Source organism: Camelus ferus, chromosome 34 (assembly GCF_009834535.1).
Source record: "Camelus ferus isolate YT-003-E chromosome 34, BCGSAC_Cfer_1.0, whole genome shotgun sequence".
In the NCBI taxonomy this organism is placed as follows: Eukaryota; Metazoa; Chordata; class Mammalia; order Artiodactyla; family Camelidae; genus Camelus; species Camelus ferus.
In genome coordinates, this window is record NC_045729.1 from 15,627,915 (window position 1) to 15,647,662 (window position 19,748).

Sequence of the window (19,748 nt, forward strand, 5' to 3'; positions counted from 1 at the left end):
GCTTCACTCAGAACTGGAGAGAACAAAGGTTCTCTCTGACGTACAGAAGGACTCCAGGTCAACCCAGGGAGGGGCCTCTCAGTAAAATTCTTTCTGGGCAAGGCCTAGAGCTAAGGACAAGTTTAGGAAACTCCTAAGAGGCAGGATGGACAATTGGGTTCATGATGGGATTTTTAAAAAAGCAGCTAATGATGGCTTTAGGGATTTTAATAAGAGAAACTAGCATTCATTGAATGTCTCTGAAGTAGCAGGCACTGTATTAGGCACTTTCATAGACCATCAATATGAGTCAAGCAGACAGTTAAGGGCAGAAGGGGGTCAGGGAAGGAGAAAGGGGAGCTGCTTAATTGGAGTTGGAGTAAGAATGCTGCGAAGGACTAACTGACATGGTTAGACGTATACTGAACATCCTGGGTTGGTTGCTGTCTCCACCTCTGAAGCAAGGCCTGCAGAAAACTCACCTTGACCAGAACTGGTTTGATGAGTGTGTCACTCCTGCCCTTTTCTGGAACGAACCCCTTCTGGCCCCCACATAGTTCATTGCTGTCCAGAATCTTAGTACTGATAGTGAAGTTCACATGACCTGAGGAGAAAGAGGGAGAAAGGAAGGTATCAGCCCTCTTAACAGAGGTACCAATGAGGTCGCTTCCCCTCTGGAACAGTGCCTCTTAAACTCAAATCACCTGCAGATCTTGTTTGTTACCATACGAACTCTGATTCGGTAGATCTGGGGTGGGGCCCACATTCTGCAGTTCTAACCAGCTTCCAGGTGTCAATGATGCCGGTCCTGTGGGGCAGGTAGGCAGCCTCCAAGGACCCCCATGATCCTTGTGTCCGGATATTTACACTGTGGTGTAATCCCCTCTCCTTGAATGTGGGCTGGATTTAGTGACTCGCTTCTAACAAAGAAGATCGGGCAGAAGCAATGCTACATCTCTTCTGAGATTAGGTTGTAAAAAACACTGAGCTTCTATCTCGGGTGCACCCTTCCTCACGTGCTGCTTGCTCTGGAGGAAGCCAGCTGTCTGTCAGGAGGCAGCCCCGGGGGGAGATACATGTGACGAGAAACTGAGGGGGGCCACTAGGCAACACCTGAGGCCAAGAACCGCAGCCTTCAGTCTAACAGTCCGTAAAGGTCAGAGGCTTTGGAATGAGCTTGCATGTGGGTTCTCTCCCGGTCACATCTTCAGATGAGAACACAGCCCTGGCTGACAGTTTAACTGGAACTTCATGAGAGACCTTGAACCAGAGGCACTCAGTGAAACTGCATCAAATACTGACCCACAGAAACTGTGTGATAGTAACCGTTCATTCCTTTAAGCTGCTAAACTTTAGGGTAATTTTTTAAGCAGCAGTAGATAACTAAAACATTCAAAGACCACATTTTGAATGGCAAGGATTTAATCCAAGAACAAATGACATCTCAGAGGGTTACTGTGATAATCAAATGAGTTAATCCATGAAGAACAGTTAGAATAGTGCCTGCCCCATACTAACTATTCAATTAGTAACATGATAATATATCCCTCGTCCTGGTGTAAACATTAAAAGCACCCCCTTTCACACTCAGAATAGTCCAGAATATATATAAGAATATTTGCTTATTTATTTACAATATAGACTTAGGAGGGAGAAGGATAGAAGCAAATAAAAGGAAGAGGAAGAAGGAAGCAAAGCAAATGCAATAGAGGAAAGGATAGAGTTCTCAATCTCTATGCATTGTTTTTCCCCATCTACCGGTTCCTCCTCTTACCCAGTTTGATAGCTGTGATATTCCAGTGATAGGATTTTGCTTCATCAGCACAGAGACAGCTGGAGGCCCCAGAGTCAGTCTGTGATTCCACCTGGTACTCATCTGATTTAGCCAAGTGAGTCTGCACCTGAGGAGGATATTTGAGTATTAAAAGTTTATAAGTAAAGGAGACAACACAGAGCGGTTTAGGGAAACATGGGGGGAGAGACACCAACAGCCCATCTCTTTCCCAGGGAAAATCGGTATGATTCCAATGTAGAGACTGACACCTGCTTCCTGTATCCCCAGCTCTTACCCTGATGCAGTCCTTTAGGTAATTGAAGATGGTGGCAGTCAGACGAAAAGATTCTCCACGCACAACTGAGTAAGGGAGAGTCAGATCAACAAAGAATGGCTTGAAGGCAGTCAGTCCAACAGTGGGTGACAGACCAAAGCCGCTGGCCTGGGAGGTGCAAAAAGTCATGGCCTTCCACGTGGTGATGGTATCAGGAACCGTGACGGGGACCGCCTCCTTCCCCGAGTCACTGTGAGAACACAAGGACCCAGGTGGAGCAGACAGCGGAGAAGAAGAGCACTGGGGAATTAAGTTATAAACTGGTCTGCAGAAGTGAATTTTTTGTTGTTGTTGTGTGTGGTGGCGGGAAGCAAAAAGGCAACTGAACTGGAGGCCCCCATGAATCTCAGAGTATGAGTCTTCAGGGGAGGATGTACAACTATGCGAGAAGGGGGGTGCCTGAGAGTAAAGGGAGGAGCATGTGTGGGTGGAACAAATCTGTAAGGGAGGCCAGTGCTCTCTGAATCTGTGAAAATATGCATTCTCATGGCCTGTCAGAACTAGCAGGTAAGCAGTGGGCGAGAACTAAACTAATGTTGATATGGGCCTTTACGTCTGCGTGGCCTTGCAGTGAGAATGCACTGTCTGCACTGTGAACATGGGGAGATGTGTGCATTTGTTTTGAGTGACTGTATGTGACTGTTTAAGAATCCAGGGAAAGAAACACATTCTCATGTTCCCATTAAAATTTCTTGGCTTGAGACTTAGATCTGCTAGAAATGATCTGAGTCTGAGTTGTCTGCTGACTCCACACTGTATACTCAATCTTGTTACACCTTTGAGGCATCACTTACCCAATAGGAAACAGATCCCAGAGCCAAGTCTCCGGGAAGTACTGGCGAACCTGAGAATCCTCTGACTGAAGTGATGAAGTTGGCTTAAAAGCCATTGGACGAGAACCATCCGCTCCTAAGGAGACCAAGAATAAGGGGAAAAACAGAAGACTTAGTTACGCAATAAATTGAGGTAGAGGAACTGCTAGCAAGAAATTCAGAGGGAAGCAGAGAACATCCGGTCAGAGACGAGGAGAAAGGACCACTGAGGTCACAGGTCACAAGGCCATCAGGGGAAGTGACAGACAAGGACATTTGACCGAGGAATGAGCAGATAAGGGCTTCAGGGCTTCAAAAGCCTTCCCTAAAGAGAAAGAGAGATCCTTGGAAAACTGGCCTGCTTCTGTAACCCACAATCCATTATCCTTCTAAGGCTAGAGCCTCAGTGCAAGAATAAGAGGCAAAGAGGAAGCTTTCAGAGTCCCACAATTCTAAATACCTCAGTGAGTCCACGAGCCACAGAGATAGCTTACCTCCACCCGTTGCAATGCTGTATTTTTCAGGCAGACGATTGCAGACTACTGGCTTCTTGATTTTGGCATTGGACAGTACTTTCAGGCCCATGTCCTGACAGGCAGCAAAGGAACCAAAGAATGAAGTGTTAAGGTGGTCCTCTCCCTTCCTACGAGGGCCACTGCCTAGAAGTTTCACCCTCAAAGGGTTGGACCAACACATTCTTTGCCTATTATTTGTGAGATCAATACTCAGCCACCAAGTTGGGTTTACTTCTGTTCCAGCTACTGTAAAAGCCCTTCAATTAAACTTATTTCTGTGTGTGTATGTGTGTGTGTGTGTGTGTGTGTGATGTATAGATACATATGTATCTTTTGAAAAATGATCACTATAATAAGTCTAGTTAACATCCATCACCATATATAATTACAAACATTTTTTTTCTGATGAGGACTTCTGAGATCTATTCTGTTAGCAACTTTCAAATACACAATACAGTATTATTAACTATAGTCATGATGCTGTACATTACATCCTCAAGACTTACTTACTTTCTAATTGGAAGTTTGTAACTTTTGACTCCCTTCACCCTCCCACCTGCCCTCTACCTCCTACCTTGGGCAATCACCAGTCTACTCTCAGTATCTATGAGCTTATTTTTTCTTGTTGTTGTTTTTAGATTCCACACATAAATGAGATCATATGATATTTGTCTTTTTCTGTCTGACGTATTTCACTTATAATGCCCTCCAGGTCTAACCAGGTTGTCGCAAAATGGCAAGATTTCATTCTTTTTTGTGGCTGAAGGATAGTATTCCACTTATTTTTATTGTTCAATATGTTTAATGCTTCTTCCAAATATTAGTCACTATATTCTTATGATTTGATTTGGACTGAACTTTCTGAGAGCAGAGACCATATCAGCTCAATCCATTCAACAAAAATACACTGAACGATATGAAGGACCAGGCATTAGAATACAAAGATGAACAAGACACGCTTCCTGACTCAGAGACCTCCTGGCCAGATGGGCCCGAGCATCCCAAATGTCTGCTGATAAAGTAGGTGTGGTATCTTTCATAATAAGGATAGGAGCTCTCTGGTCTACCTTCTCTCATTTTTTTTTTTTTTCTTTTTTTTTTTTCCCCCCTTCTTGACTGAGCCCGTGGAAATCAATGTTTGGAGACCATGGAGAGAGGACTAAGTGTTTGGCCTTTCACAGGGGTTGTCTCCCAACACAACTGGGCAACTTCTTCAAGCATGAAGACCAAGAGAGGCTCCCTTACACACTGGGAGTTTCTGTCAAGATTTTCTCCTGTCAGTGCCCACATGAGTCCACCATTTTTTTTAGATACGGGCTTTTCTTTCCCCCTCCCATCACTATTGTTTCTGTGAGAACAGAATGAGTAAGAACATCTACCTGGAAAAAACTAAAAACGTCTGTGCCTTCAGAGAACCAAGGGCTCCACATGACAGAACGCTCGCTCCGAGGCTCCTCGGGCACTGGGTCAATGAGGGGCTGTGGAAAGTCCCAAGGGCCAGACTCGGGACACTCATCATATTCAGCCACCTGATAGGGATAGTGACTGTACCAGAACGGGAACATCCTATAGACCTGAGATAAGAGGGGAAAAGGAATGAAAATATTGACACAGTGAAATCAATTGAGAAACTTCCTCTCAGATTTTGGTGCCACGGTTTACTACTTTTGTGTTATTTCTCTTCGTTACTCCAGAATTCTTCCTACATGTGCTCCATCATAACCCTTCCTCTGTCTCATCTTTGTTCATGCTCTGTCACCTTTATCTCCAGTTTCGTCTTTCCTGATCTCTGCGTCCATACTAACCACACCCTTCTCATGTCAACACTTCTACCCTCATTTGCACACCAGCTCTGCTGCCACCCCGGGGTGGTGCCCTATTTCCCTGGGACTGTCTCTCCCGCCCCCAGCGCATCCATCTCTCATTCTCATGCAGTCAGTTTGGCTTCTCTGTTGACCCCCCCTTGCCACATTAGCAGACTACTCACGGAGCTGTTGCTCAGCTCCCTCTCTGGTCTAAGGAGCAAGACACTCTCATCCACTGCCCGGACCGCACACAGGGACCCGGGAGCTGCCTGCAGCTGCAGGTCCACATCTGCTCCCGGAAGCTGCTGGGAAGGTGAGAAGCCAAGCGAAACCTGGGGAAAGGAAAAGAATAATCAGGTCAGCCTGGAGAGGAGGAAAAACAATCACCAGCCATATGCCCTAAGTATGGTCCCCAGCCCACTCCTTCAGTCCCTTTATCCTGATTTTCTTGGTAAAATCTCGCCCTTTAGAACCAGTGTCTTGTGATACAATTAGAAAAAGTGAGCAGCACAGCAGAATAATATAGAAAGTTTAAAAGACAGAAAGTAGAAAGAGAGAGAATACCCGGGGCAGCTACACAGAATATACGGTTTCCCAGCACAGCTTTTTACAAAGAACCAGGAGAGGTGGAGAGTCCAACAAAACATACTGAAGAGACAGAACACGATATCCAACATCAAGATTATCTCCTTCTTTTCCCGCCCTTGCCTTATCTCCAACCCCAGCACACACAACTCTCTCTCTACGCCCAGACCTCTTCTTCATCCTCCTCAACTGCCATTTTACCTGGTTGTCGAAGCACATCTCTACTGAGAAGCGAGTTTTGTCAGCTAGAACACCTCCACTGGGGAAAACGGCATAGATCAGCAGGGAAGGGTCAGGGGCTAGTCTGGCACTGAAGGTCAGTGAGAGAGAGAAGGAGCCTTTCAGTCCTGAAAGAGAAGAGGGGATGTTCAGGGGTGCGCGAACACACTCACCTACCAGTGGCATCCAACCCTGTGCTTGCACTGCTCCCGGAGCCCGCGCAAGCCACATGGGGCAGGTGACGTCTCAGTCTCACTTTCCTGTTCTTCTATGGTTATTGCTCTGCTCTGTTCTCATGGCTCCTACTCTTGATTCTAATATAAGAACTGTTTACTGGAAGTTTAACGTTTAAGCCCTTCCAAGAGCTGCATGAACACTCACCTTTCTTCTTAGAGTTCAGGTGTTTCTGCCCCTCCATCTCCAGACTCCCTTTCCCTATTAACTAAGGAAGAGAGAAGAATCATCAACAACATAGAAGTTTGGGGAGTTTAGCCTTGGCCCTATCACTGCATCTCTCCATAAAGAGAGGCTCCTTTCACAGTTCCGGAGCCCAGGTCAGTACTTCACAGAGCATCTTCCAGCTTGTCAAATGTCTGATGGTACCAAGAGTCCTGATGACTCTTCCTCCAGTTAGAGGTCTGCTGAGAACCAGGGAGTGGGTGGGAGGAGACAAAGCCTCGGGGCCAGACAGAAGAGAAACCATTCTCCGTGATGGATGGCTGATACCATTTCTTAAAGATCTCCAGGTTTTACTCTCTTATAGTCTTTATAACATAAAATCTGCTAATACCCATCCTTTCAACCTTTTTAAAAAAAATTATCACTCAATTCAAAATTCAGTGGAAATGAGTGCACCCTGAACTGTCTTGAGTCCTTCTGATGCTTGACTCTCTGGAGGAAAAATCTCCCTTTTTGACTCTCCTTTCTTGATCACTTCCACTTGAAGCCAAATTCAGTGACATTGTTTCTAAGCAGGCTGTCGTTTCAGGCTCCAGTCAAGGGCTGCAAGGCCAGTTCTTCAGACTACCTTCCACACTGATCAGCCCCAACTCCACCTTTCTCCCGGGCCTCCCCACACGTCTGTCCTGAAGACAGTGCTGGTATTATCCCTCTGCCTCATTATTTCCCACCTCATTCTGTGTCAGGGTGATTGTTTTAGCTTGATGAAGACACTGGAATGACTCAGAGACTTTAAGAAGATGATAAGGGAATAAAGAGACTCTGGACCATCAAACCCCAAGGTTCTCGTGAGTCCACTCCCTCACCATCATCAAGGTGACCAGTAAAACTGCTTGTCTTTATACATTTCATTCAGGCATCCAGTTGTGATTTTATTTCCCCAGCAGACCTGCTATCAATGCTCATTTTTAACCCTATATCATCTATTTTAAGATATTGACCAAGGAAACACAGAATGAAATTTATTCTGCGTCCCCATCCCCTCCTCTTCCCCCCTCCCACCTGTCCGCCCAGCTCCCCTCCTCCCTGGTCAGCAACACGTTCTCACCTCATTTTATTTCCCCACACAATTTCTCCAGACTCCTGTTCAAAATCTCTTTATTCCCTAATTCCCCCATCCTTTATACCTACACACTGGGCACATGTGACGACTGGAGCCCTTGAAATGTGACTAGTCCAAACTGTTTTAAGTATAAAATACATACTTTAAGTTTCAAAGATTTGAAATGCACCTGAAACAAACAAGGTAATCTATTAATGATTTTTATGTTGATTTCATGTGGAAAAGATCATATGTGGGATATATGGGGTTAGATAAAATATATTTTAAAAATTAGTTTTCCCTGTTCTTTTAATTTTTTCTTTAATGTGGCTCCTAAAAATTTAGAAATTATCTATGTGGCTTGCATTACATCTCTGTCTTGACTGTCTGTTCACCCTCTCTGGTCACTGTCCTCATTCTCTTTCCCTCATGACACACTCTCACCAGTCCTCACTCCCCAGTCTCACATAGTAGGAGAAGATGATTTCCTGGTCAGGGTCCAAGTCAGCTGGATCAATGGAGTAATCCACCAGCACTTCCTGGGGCTGGCCACACTTCAGGACACCATTCAGCCGGCGGATGCCAAGGAAGCTGCGAGTTGTGTTGTGGAAGGGGTGCAGGTACAGGTAGGCATTGTGGTAGTAACGAGGCACTTGTTTTGGATTATACTCCAACTCTTCCAGCTGGAACCTGCCCTGAGAAAAAGAGAAAAAAAAAGGCCTTTAGCATGTATCCCAACGATATCACCCCGTGGACTTGTCATGGTTCTCAAATCTGCACTGCCTAAGAATGGCCTGTAGCTATCTCACAAGAGGTCCTACCAATGGTGTTTGAGAAGTCCATATCAGTGGTTACATGCAGCAGCATTTCGGTACATAGGGGAGTAAAATAAGGGCTGAATTACAGTTGCCAGGTAATGGGAAATTGTGGCTGATGTACCTTCACAGACTGATACAGAGGATGAATAAATCTGACTAAGATGATATAGAAATTAAAGGCTATATCTCATGGATAAGGAAACTAGGTATAGAGGTTAGTAGGACTTGAAAATAATCATTTCTAAGTAGAGTGATCGAGTGATGCTGAGAGTACAGAAATAAGTAAATTAGCCACAGCACAAAGAGTATGTATTTGTGTAAGTAATGGAGCTGAATTATTGCATTAAAGGCTCCAGTTCTTCACCCCTCTCTGTAGCAATGTCCTTTACCATGTAATCTCACAGCACCCTTGGAGTCTAACTGGGGACCCATCGTCTGACTTGTCTGGGGAATACAAGTCAGCGAGATAAGTAGAGGCTTGGAAAAGCCCTTTTGTTGTTGCATCTCATTGCTGCCATGAGACTATACCTGGGCTAGCTTGGTGGGTCAGGAGATGTGTGGAAGGCCAGTTTATAATCCGCTGATCCACAGATATAGGAAAAGTCCACCAAGATCAGCCGAGCTGCCTATCTGACTATCCTAGATACAGGAGCAATAAATGCTCCCTGCTGTGTAACACTACAGTCTTGTAGTTGTTTGTTACGCAGCAAAGTGTGGCAATTGATAACTGATACAAGTAACCATTCTTATACATTATGCAAAATCTAGAAGTCTCTTCTTTGTCATTTTTTATGAGTAATAGGGAGAGGGGGAAAATAAGAAGATGATGACTCTGAACCATTTTTCCCTCCCTAACCTGATTTCACAAAGAATCAGATAAAGATGGAGATAAGTTATAAAATGAATTAGTAGAAACAGTTTCTATCTGAAGGGTCATTTATTTAATTGGTATTAAAAATGGGACCAAAAAAACTTTTTGTCAGCTGGGGAACAAGACTGGTGAGTGAGGGAGACAGAATTACTGGGGGGAGAAGGGGGTGGAAAAAAAGGAAAATTTTTAAGTTTTCCTTCAGGGAAGTCTTCCTGGCTGGAAAGCTGGACCTCCAAGTGCTTACCTCCAGAGAAATGTATCTCCCATTCCAGTTAACCGTATCCAGCTTGAAGAGAGCGAGGCCATCATTGTCAGTAGTTAGGACCTGGTTGATGGTTCCATTTATGCCATGAATCACCAGAAACACTGAATGATGCTTGAGGAGGGAACCACTGTGGCCCCTGACTCTTATCTGAGGGGTGAAGGTCATTAGGGCATTAGAGTTGGGTTTGGAGTAGGTTCGAAAATCTAAGAATATATTTCAGGAAAGAGTCCAGAAAAAGGTAAACATGATTCAAGGGTTGGAAAGTAGCATCTATAAGGAACTGAGAAACAAACAGCAGTAGCTTGGCCTGGAGCAGAAGGAGATTTGCCATGTAGCTTATGAAGCCTTAGGGCCCTTCATCTGCATACACCCCTTCCCCAAGGCTCTGCACATTCCTTTGCTTTCATTTCCCTACAGTGAGTCCCCTTGCACTCCTAAAGTGTCTGATCCTTAGGCTGTAAGAAAGTCTGGATCTACTCTTGGTCTGGAGAAAAGACGACTGAGGAATAAATGGATCTAAATATGGAGAACATTACTACGTTCACCAGTTGTTTGGGATGTGAAGAAAGACAAACTGGGACGTGAGGAAAAAGGAGTAGATTGCTAGGTATCAGAAAGAAGACATTACCAATTTTCAAATCTCTAAAAACAATGCTAAAGGAGCTATAAATGGCTCTCTGTCGTGAGACCTTTGATATTAACCTTGCCTAGATGCAGACACTTAGACTAGATGATCTCTCCAGACACCTTGCAGCTCTAAAATTCACAGATTTAAACATGAGAATATGAGCCCCTGGTATTAGGAAGAGCACTGAAATCACATCTATATGCAAAGCACATCTCAGGTGAGATTTAGGGCAACAAAGTGTAAGGAATTACGAGCATATGCCCTCGAGGCAGGTTGCCTGGGTTTGATCACTTAGGAGCTGAATATCCTTGAGAAAATCACTTAATCTCTCTGTGCCTCAGCCTCCTCATCTGTAAAATGAGGCCAGTAACAGTATCTAACTCAGGACTGCAGCAAAGATTGAACAAGTGAATACACATAAAGTACTTAGAACAATGCTACGTTAGGTAATATATGTGTACAGGAAGGAGGCAAGAGTGGATGTTTAAGCATTCTTTTGTCTATGCAGAGACAAGTTTCAACATACCTTCCCACTGAAGGGGAAGTTGGGGTAATAAAAATTATCAGTGTCTTCAAAGGTCATTGATCCCATTTGTGAAGAAATGTAGATATCCTGAGTAGTATTGGCCTCCACTCCTGCAGGGGAAACCCAGATGTATGACAAATTAAATCCCTGACATCCTCATTTTCACATTTAACATAAAATCCATGAAACGATGATGCCACTGGAAGTATAAAGCTGAACATATTTCTGGCCAAAGATCCAAATTAACTCTTCCTCCCCAAACTTCTGGGGAAATAGGGAGTGGATGGCAGGTTGGAATCTGGCATTTCCCTTTGACTGTGAATAGGAACAAATTCTCTTCCAGACACTGATGAGGGTGGGTCTTGAGGTCCCTGAGTAGGTCTGTTTCTGGAACGGCGCTTTTCCTTTCTCTCCTCTTAATGAACCAAGGAGCGGCCCACATACCTGTCCCTTCCTCCACCACAGTGGCCACAATATTGATGTTGTTGCTGTAAAAATACCCAGTAAGGTTGAAGGTGGACATGTCCACGGAAGATGAGAAGCATCCTGCTTTGTCAGTCTAGTGAAGCAATCAGAGAGAGAGAGAGAGGATGAATAACTTAATCTCTGCATCTATTTCATGATGTCCTGTAGAAGGAAATAATTTCTTATCTCTGTACTTTAGTTTCTCCCTCTTTAAGATGGAAAAACTATCGTGTAACATAAGGTATACACCCACACATCGATAATCATGAAACAACCCCAAAGCTCCAAGATACGAGAAGGAGAAAAGAACCAAATGCAGAACAGGAAAACAGTATCTCCCAAGGGTTTAGATTAATTTCTTGATTCCAAGGCAGATTCTAAAAGACCTTATCTGTTTAGGATTAAAAAAAAAAAAAAAAAGACTTTGGAACTGGGATAATAATCATGTGAATTGCTTTCTCCTTTGGGCTTTTTATTACTTTTCCTATATTGGTCTTATTTACTAACTCTTTAGGACATAGGAACAAGGTTCCTTTTCTACATCCCATTGACTCACCTGTCCAGAGACATTCTTGCATCTATCAGGTAGCCGTTCCCATTCTGGCTCTCGAAACCCAAAATTATACGCCTTTTGACACACTGACACATGCACTGCCCCTAACATGGGCTTTCCGTAGGTGTACCTAACCCAGAAAAGCATGAGGGGTCAGAATTGCACAATTCCACTTATGATCCAACCTTCCTCCCCCAAAACACCACTTTCCCTTCTTTCCCACATTCCCACCTCTGCAAGTGCTCTCCGATCACCCTACCCTTCTCCTGTGCTCATTCACCTCCCTGCTTTACCCAAAGCTTAGAGGACTGCAGTTACACAGTAAGTACCATTCAAAGGACAGAAATAGTGTCCTTCTTTTTCCTATTTCTTTATGAGATTCAATATTGTGTTCTGCCCAAAGTAGACAGTAAATTAATAATGCTGACTGAGAGAGCAGTGGAAAGAAAGTAAGAACAGAAATACAATTAGAAAATGTGTTCCTAGAGAACTCATGACTCTGGACCACAGAAAACATCCCAAATATAACCTCTACTTCTATAATCCCTCTCCCCATAACACTGCCTCACCACATCTCTCAATATAGCTTTAATCCTCACCAGACCCAGAACTTTATTCGTACCTACAACAAATTTTCACTGAGAAAGAGTTGTCCATCACTGACAACTGTTTGGGTTCCACCACTTCCACTTTAAATTTAGGCAGCACTGGAAAGAGCGGAAAGAGAAATGGAAAATGAGTAGGAAGAGGGCTTGACCATACAGGTAGTGAACAGAGGGGTGTGAAACAGCAATCATTGTATTAATTAAATTAATTAAGGGAGCTTTATTAAGGTAAAATGCCCCTGAAGTTATTTAGCACTAAATGAATAAATAATCCCTCTCTGTAGTAGATTTTACTTTACCTTTGCTGGTTTTGAGATAAGATTATGTGTAACTCTTGGACGTACCAATTCTCCCACCTACCATATTCTTCCACACTGAAGGTGCCAAAGGTATTGCCCTCGACCACTGCCACTGTGTAGGTGCCCAGCGTCGCCTCTGGTGCCAGCTGGAAGGACAGGTCTACAATGCCTTGCTTGGGCGCCACATTCAGCCACTGGGCAATCCTATTGCTGTTTGGATCCTGTGTCCAGTAAAAAGAAACCTTATGACGTGCCTGCCTCTTTGATTCCCATTGTGCACCACAGAAAGCAGGTAGGGAAGCAAAAAGCAGGTAAAGAAACCCACCCATTGTTCATGACCCCCACAGTCTGTGTCCAGGAAGAAAGGGATTCTTGTGGGTTTGAATTATCAGACTGAGCCCTTTAACATGTTATCCAGCTTCAGAAAGTGGGCTTTAGGATGTCCTTTACAAAGAGTGTTTATTCTTGGTCCCTTAAGAGGGGCCACACTGAGGGGACTGATTGCCACATACCTGAATGATAAAATTCTACAGAAAAATGGAGAGGATGCCATGGGGAATTCTTGCCTTCTCAGCACTTCTCACAGGGAATCTCTTCATAGGCAATGGTTGGGCGTCTAAGACAGTAGCCATTACCAAGGACTAAGAGGAGTACAGAGTCAAGCCTCATTGGACTGACACAGCACAGAGAAGTTACAGGAATCAGAGCAGGAAAGTTCATCACAGTAGAGGTTGGTGTCCTTATCTACAGACGTTGAACATTGAGAGGAGGGGTGGGCAGAGGCAAGAGAACAGGACGGCTTAGGTGGAACTGTGGGGAATTGGTGCTGGTGCAGAGTCTCAGTCTCTGGGCCAAGATCTCAGAGTTGTTTCTAGCTTCAAGGTTTAGCAACAATCATGTTCTCCACAAATGTCAGAAAAGAACACGAAACTTCTACTTACTTGCAGTTCCACCGTGGAGTACTGAAAAGGAAAACCAGAAAACATGGGTTAAAGCAGAACTAGCAATAAGGATTAGCTTGCTGAAAGCAACAAGTTCACAAAGGGCTCTGCCTCTGTTGCCCATTTCTTCTTTCTAAATGGCTCTTTTGTGCCCTGGTAAGAGTAACAGTGGGGCAAAGGCTTGTTGGCTGGGGGAGGAGAAAGAAGAGATTTCCTAAAGGGATTGCTAGTCTCCAGAAGATCTGAAGAAATGGGACTTCAGACCCTTGGCATCCCTCAGAGCTCTGTGACGGAGCTCTTCACAACAGGCCCTAAAAGAAGATGTTAACATCTGAGGCTCCCCAGTGTTTAAACCTCTTCCTGGGGGCCAACTATCTCTCAGCCTCCTCCTCTGTTATTTGAATGCCAGTGGGCAGGAACCTCACTTTCAAACATTGGCAAAAACAATTCCTTAAAAAAAAATCTGTTCAAAAGAGCTCCACCAAAGAATCATGTATCATTTCCTCAAGCAAATGGATGTTAAAACCATTAAGTTTAATTGAACTGGGTCATTACTAGGTGTCAAAGTGTCACCCCCAAATTACTTGCTAATTTCAAAAAAGGGACACATCTCTTCCACTGGAAGAATTAGACTGGCACCACCTTAACCAAGTAATCAAATTTATTATCACTAATAATGGATCAACCTGATATTATGCGCCTCTTAAAGATCACAGCATTATGTATATTTTTTAACCAAGTGTTTTTTCCAAATATGTTTAGCATAAATCTAATTAAGACTTCAGAGCTACTTGCAGAAGATAAAGGAACAAGTTCTGTTACATAGTAAAGAAATAATCAGACAAATCAGGAATATAGAATATTCTCTAAGACAACAACTAGGCTTCCTCAAAGGTCAATATCATATTCCAGAATGGGGACATTCTACAAGTTATCTAGCCTGATCCCTCTATCTCCCTTTCTCTCTCTCTCTCTGTTTCTCAAAACAAGCAAACAAAAAATCAATCTAAATGAAAAAATAAAGGGGATTAGTTTAGATTAAGAGAAAAATTTTAAATGTTAACTATCAAATGTAATGCATGAATTTGATCAGATCCTAGTTTGAAAAAAAACTCAGTTATTTGGAAAACTTAGAACTGAATATTAAATGATACTAAATAACTATTGTTAATTTTCTTAGGTGTGATAATAATATGATTATTTAAGATAGTCTTTTTAATTCTTTGACATTGGTCTTAGTAATAGTTTTTGGAAATGTCTCCTCAGGTAAGGGAAACAAAAGCAAACCGATTAAAAATTGGGCAGAGGATCAGTTTGAAATGTACAGAAATATCAAATCATTATGTGATATAGCAGGTCCTAACATAGCACTGCAGGTCAATTATAATTCAAAAACAAGCTCATAGAAACAGATCAGATTTTTTGTTGCTGAGTCAGGGGATGGGGGACAGGGGATCGGATGAAGGCAGTCAAAAGGTACAAATTTCCAATCATAAGATAAATAAGTACTAGGGATGAAATGTACAACATGATAAATATAATTAACACCGCTGTACGTTATATAGGAAAGTCATTAAGAGAGTAAATCCTGAGAGTTCTCATCACCAGGAAAATAATTGTTTTCTATTTCTTTAATTTTGTGTCTATATAAGATGATATCTGTTCGCTAAACTTATTGTGATAATCATTCCATGATGTACGTAAGTCAAATCATTATGTTGTACACCTTAAATGTACACAGTTCTGCATGTCCATTATATCTCAATAAAATGAGAAAAAAAATTATCTCTGGCAATAGCTTTCTTTCTGGGCCAGCCCCATCTCCCACCCTGACCTGCAACTACATTCTTTGAGGCATTTAAGAAAGAGGTAAAGGCAGGAGGGTAGAGCGCAATGATAGAGAGGGCAGGCTTGGCATGCATGAGGTCCTGGATTAAAAAAAAAAAAAGAGGTAAAAGTTTTTCCTAAGTCTGCTGGATCTTGATTGTCTTCAGCTCAAAATAATCTACCTGCCAAAGAGGCTTATTTTATGTGGCATATTCTGTCCCCCTTCAAGATTAAGGGAGGATAAAACTTGCACAAACCGGGCTATATACACAATAAGAGGCGACTATCACTGAGATAACTGTGGATTGCTATAAATTCCAGAAAAAAGCCACTTCCTCGAATGACATAGCACTTTTCTCACACAGGGAGTCAAGAAGCAGGTTTGGGCATCAGTCAGGCAGAAGTAGTCTCTGGAAGGAAGAAAGTGTTCAACCAGGAAAACAGCATTTCCAACTGGAAGCTGCCTGAGGTTTCTGAATAAATGGCTGTAGCAACCAGGCTAGAAAGAATCAGCTGATTTCATGGATACTTTGGTTGCTTGAAGATGAAATACCATGCTCCGTAAACTCACAATTTTTGCCCTTCCGTTTCTTAGTAAAAATTCTTTCAGTTAATTTCAGTGTTTCAAATTGGAGTTTCAAATTCAGTGTTTCAAATTTTTGGTGTTCCAAGTTGGAACTTGGAGCAGGGGTTGACTAGAGAAATGGTGTGGGGAGGAAGGAGTAATTTGACAACAGAAACAAGGCACAACTATGGAAATCAGAGCACCTCAGTAACAGGGCAGAATTTGAGCAGAGGAACAAATAACGCCACGGGGTAGCTGGTGAGATCAACCTCCAGGGGTCAGCAGAGTCTAAAATAACTCCGGCCGTGGCCACACTTGGAGCCTAACCTGAGTGCTCAATATTACACCGAGCTGACAAAGAAAGAATACAGGTGATATTGAAGGAGAAACTAAAAAGAATTCTAAATCAGGAAAGAAAGTAGTGGTGAAGGAGAGCACCAATCAGTAATAAGCGTATGGCTTCCGTGCATATGGGGAAAGGAACAGCAGCTCTGAGGACATGGAGATGGAAACACAAGCAACGCTTTCTCTATGATTATCTTCAAAATTTTCATTTGAATACATGAGTGGTCACTGAAGGAGAAAGAAGGCAGCCGGGGTGTCTGAGATGTATTTCAAAAGTACAGAGAAATGACACAAGCCCTTACAATTGTAAGGATCGAGTTGTTCCAGGATATTTTAAGTGTTCCCCAAATGTTACCGCATGTTTACCTTTGGCATGGAATGTTGTCTTAGGAGAATTGTCTACTCTATAAATTATATTACCTCGTAGTGAAAAAAGGTCGTGGGGGTGGATATTCTTATTTCTTCCTTTTGTTAGATACACTCCTGAATTATTTCTTAGTATTTGAACTGCAAAGCCACTAGGTGTCACTCCTGGAGAGAAATTCTTGAAGTTTGCAAGAAATTCTTTTAAAAAACAGCAGCCCATGGAACCGGCACTCAGGAATGTTAACCTAATGGATGTTCTCAGCTATCAAACCTGAGAACTGGGCACCTTTGCTGGTTTTCAGGCTGACAGGTATGGGAGGAATTGGACTTGTGCCCTGAGGCTAGAACTCGAATTCCCACAAGTGTTCCACATCTCAGAGGGAAGGAGGGAGATTCCTCCTGGGGAAGAAGCTCTTCTCCCTGTTCTCTCTCAGTCTGCCCCACCCCTTTCCTTTTCCCAGTCCCCTTTCCTCACTGAATTCTCACCTGGTCATTCACTGGAACAAAGTTGCTGGTCAGGGTGACAATGCGGAAATGCACTAGAGGGAAACAGACATGATTAGCAAGGGGGATTTTTTTCCTCTCTCAGCATCTTTCTTTCTTCCACCCTTTCTGTTTCCTCATACAACCTTCTGAGTCAGCAGAACCCTGTCAGGTTTTCCTTCTTTAATAAAACCTAGTCTGAGAGAGAATTAAAGCCCCGGTTTTCCTTCATGGCTCCTGACTTTGGAACCTCAGAATGGAATCCCCTTCTAAGGAAGAAGGAAAAAATACAAATGACAGGAGCTCGGGCCAAATGCCCTTGATGCTTTCTGATTTGAGCACAGGCAGCTTGCTGTGAGACTCAGTGATCCAGTTACACCTGCCAAATTCCACGCCAGGAGCAATGTGTACCCTCTTTCAGATACACACACAGCGGCAGCTCCACCCACTGCTCTTTCGCTTCGTGTAGCACTGCGTGTATTCAACACTCGTAACACTTTATCCCCCTAGACCTTCCTCTCTTCCTTGGTCCGTAGACCCGCCGCCAACCCACAAAGCCCCTCTACAGATGTGTGCAGCTGGTTCCCAGGCTTCCGCCTCACCCCATCTGAGTGTCTCTTACCTCGCTGCCCTGGGTTGTAGACAGGTTTGTCAGTTTGTATAAAGATGCCATTCTGCTGCCTCTGAATTAGAACCTTTTTCTTCTCCTCAAAGCTGATGTTTTTTCCAGTTCCTGACACCCGGACTGTGGCCACTTCTTCTCTGCCACCAGCAGGAGGTGGTACCTGGCCAAGACAGGGGAGCTCTGGCAAGAAGTAGGGGACCAGGGGGAAAGAGTCAACTGGTCTCAATCCAACAGGGAGAGTAAAAGGAAAGAAATGAGTTAAATGGGGGTAGCAAGGGTAGAGCCATTAAGTCAGAAGTTACGGCCAGGAACTGAAATTTAGGAGAAATAAGGTTTAAAGGCCATGGCAAAAGTAAGATAACGGATAAGATAACTAAAGAGAGATTATAGTCAGTAACCAGGGACAAGAACAGGGAAGCTGGGGACTAGAGTTGGGCTAACCCTGTGCTTACCAAAAAGGACACGCAACGTAAGTGTCTCGTCTTCAGTCCAGATTGTTCTAGCAACGTGTGGGTCTTGTCCTTGGTCTCCAGAGTAATAGTGAATTTTACATCACTGTACCCAGGGCTCAGATCCAAACAAACCTTCTCAGAAGAGGGAAACTTAAGCTGGGCTGGTAATGTCACCAGGTAGTTTCTATTAAAGAAGCAAAAGGATTTCAGGGCAGTAATGATTTACCTATTCAATGAAAAATTCACTCCTCCCCTAAGCACTCAGCACACAGCCATGAACTAAACAGACCGAGCCCCTGCCTTTATGAAACTTATTTTCTACAAGGGAGAAGCAGACAAGGAACAAATAACACAGTGTACAGCCTTAAACTTCCCACCATTAGGAGGCCATCACTGAGAACCTAGGTCTAGGGTGCCAAGGAGGAAATTAGCTCTATTACAGAGAACAGGGCACAAGGATTCTATCATATTCTAACATTACCTTTTTTTTAAAAAAAAAAAAAAAAAAAAAGCTTTTTCTTTGTGCCTTAGCTTTTCTTCCTGGGTAAAGGAGAAATGAAATCAAAGAAGGGAAAAGAGGAGAAGGTGGTTCTGTTTGAGACAGACAGAGGAGGAAGCTGTCTGCCCTATTATCAGCTTTGACGCAAGCACTTACGGGAGGAGTTTCTCTGCGATGGCTGGCATAAGGGCCAATATTCCTAGAAGGAGTTGAGCCCACATCTCTGTGGGACTGACTCCTCAGGACCAGGAACTGGAGATCTGCTGACCTACTGTCGCATATATATTAACACCCCAGGTGGGGTGGGAAGCTAGGGCTGATGCTCCAGCCAATTACATTTTGGGGCCTCAGGCGGAGGTGGCAGATCAGGGTAGGTCTACTGTTCACGTCCTGAAATTTACTTCTCCTTGAGACATTGGTACTGGCTCAGCCAGTCCAGAAAACCTGTTTTGAGGAAAAGCCAGGGCTGAGTGTTCACAGTGGTAGAGCTCTCAGAACACATCTTGGACTCTTCTCTTTTTTCTCGTTTCATTCCAAATTCCCATCCCCATTTGGGAACACGGGTATGGGAGCAGTATCAACAGAAAAGCAGTAAAACTTTATCTAATTGGAATTTTTTTAATTAAAAATTAATTACTCAGTATTGCTGTATGGAAATAGGAACACATGCACTCCTAGAGGAAACAAATTGGACAACCTTCCTTTCACAGAGCAATTTCACAATACACACCAAGAGCCTCTCAGATTTGCATATTCTTTGACCCAGTGACTCCTATTCTGGGAATGTATCTTAGAAGGGGAAGAAAAGCATGCATATATGTAAAAAATGTATTCACACTGAGTTTCTTCTCAGTGTTCTTTATAATGGCAAGACTTGAAAGTCACCGAAAGTATAAATTAGTGAGGATACTTTCTGGGAGCAAGGACCAACCCAAATCAAGCCAACTTAACCAGAAAAGAGTTTTTGATAACTGGGGTGGATCAGACACGAAGATGGAACCGAAGGAGCCAGAGAAACCCTGAAGGCTTTATGACCTGGAATCAGAGACTTGATACTGCCTGGACTCTTTTTTTTTTTTTTTTTTTTTTCC

At 43.4% G+C, this 19,748-nt stretch overlaps 1 protein-coding gene across 2 annotated transcripts in view; it reads right to left on the bottom strand.

Moving 5' to 3' along the window:
- The window catches only part of A2ML1 (alpha-2-macroglobulin like 1), a 33,102-nt gene extending 14,143 nt beyond the window's left edge, over window positions 1-18,959 (bottom strand). For both annotated transcript variants that reach the window (XM_032473321.1, XM_032473320.1), the window contains exons 1-21: window positions 18,814-18,959; window positions 18,159-18,342; window positions 17,704-17,866; window positions 17,085-17,137; window positions 13,496-13,516; window positions 12,616-12,775; window positions 12,273-12,357; window positions 11,654-11,780; window positions 11,077-11,191; window positions 10,633-10,742; window positions 9,458-9,625; window positions 7,992-8,219; window positions 6,405-6,465; window positions 6,006-6,151; window positions 5,402-5,551; window positions 4,794-4,988; window positions 3,394-3,487; window positions 2,882-2,996; window positions 2,049-2,277; window positions 1,754-1,880; window positions 462-583 (exon numbers count right to left, since the gene is read on the bottom strand). In XM_032473321.1, coding sequence (XP_032329212.1) covers window positions 462-583; window positions 1,754-1,880; window positions 2,049-2,277; window positions 2,882-2,996; window positions 3,394-3,487; window positions 4,794-4,988; window positions 5,402-5,551; window positions 6,006-6,151; window positions 6,405-6,465; window positions 7,992-8,219; window positions 9,458-9,625; window positions 10,633-10,742; window positions 11,077-11,191; window positions 11,654-11,780; window positions 12,273-12,357; window positions 12,616-12,775; window positions 13,496-13,516; window positions 17,085-17,137; window positions 17,704-17,866; window positions 18,159-18,342; window positions 18,814-18,878 — 2,718 coding nt within the window. In that variant the 5' untranslated portion in view covers window positions 18,879-18,959. The remainder of the gene's footprint in view (window positions 1-461; window positions 584-1,753; window positions 1,881-2,048; window positions 2,278-2,881; window positions 2,997-3,393; window positions 3,488-4,793; window positions 4,989-5,401; window positions 5,552-6,005; window positions 6,152-6,404; window positions 6,466-7,991; window positions 8,220-9,457; window positions 9,626-10,632; window positions 10,743-11,076; window positions 11,192-11,653; window positions 11,781-12,272; window positions 12,358-12,615; window positions 12,776-13,495; window positions 13,517-17,084; window positions 17,138-17,703; window positions 17,867-18,158; window positions 18,343-18,813) is intronic.
- Window positions 18,960-19,748: the final 789 nt, after the last annotated feature.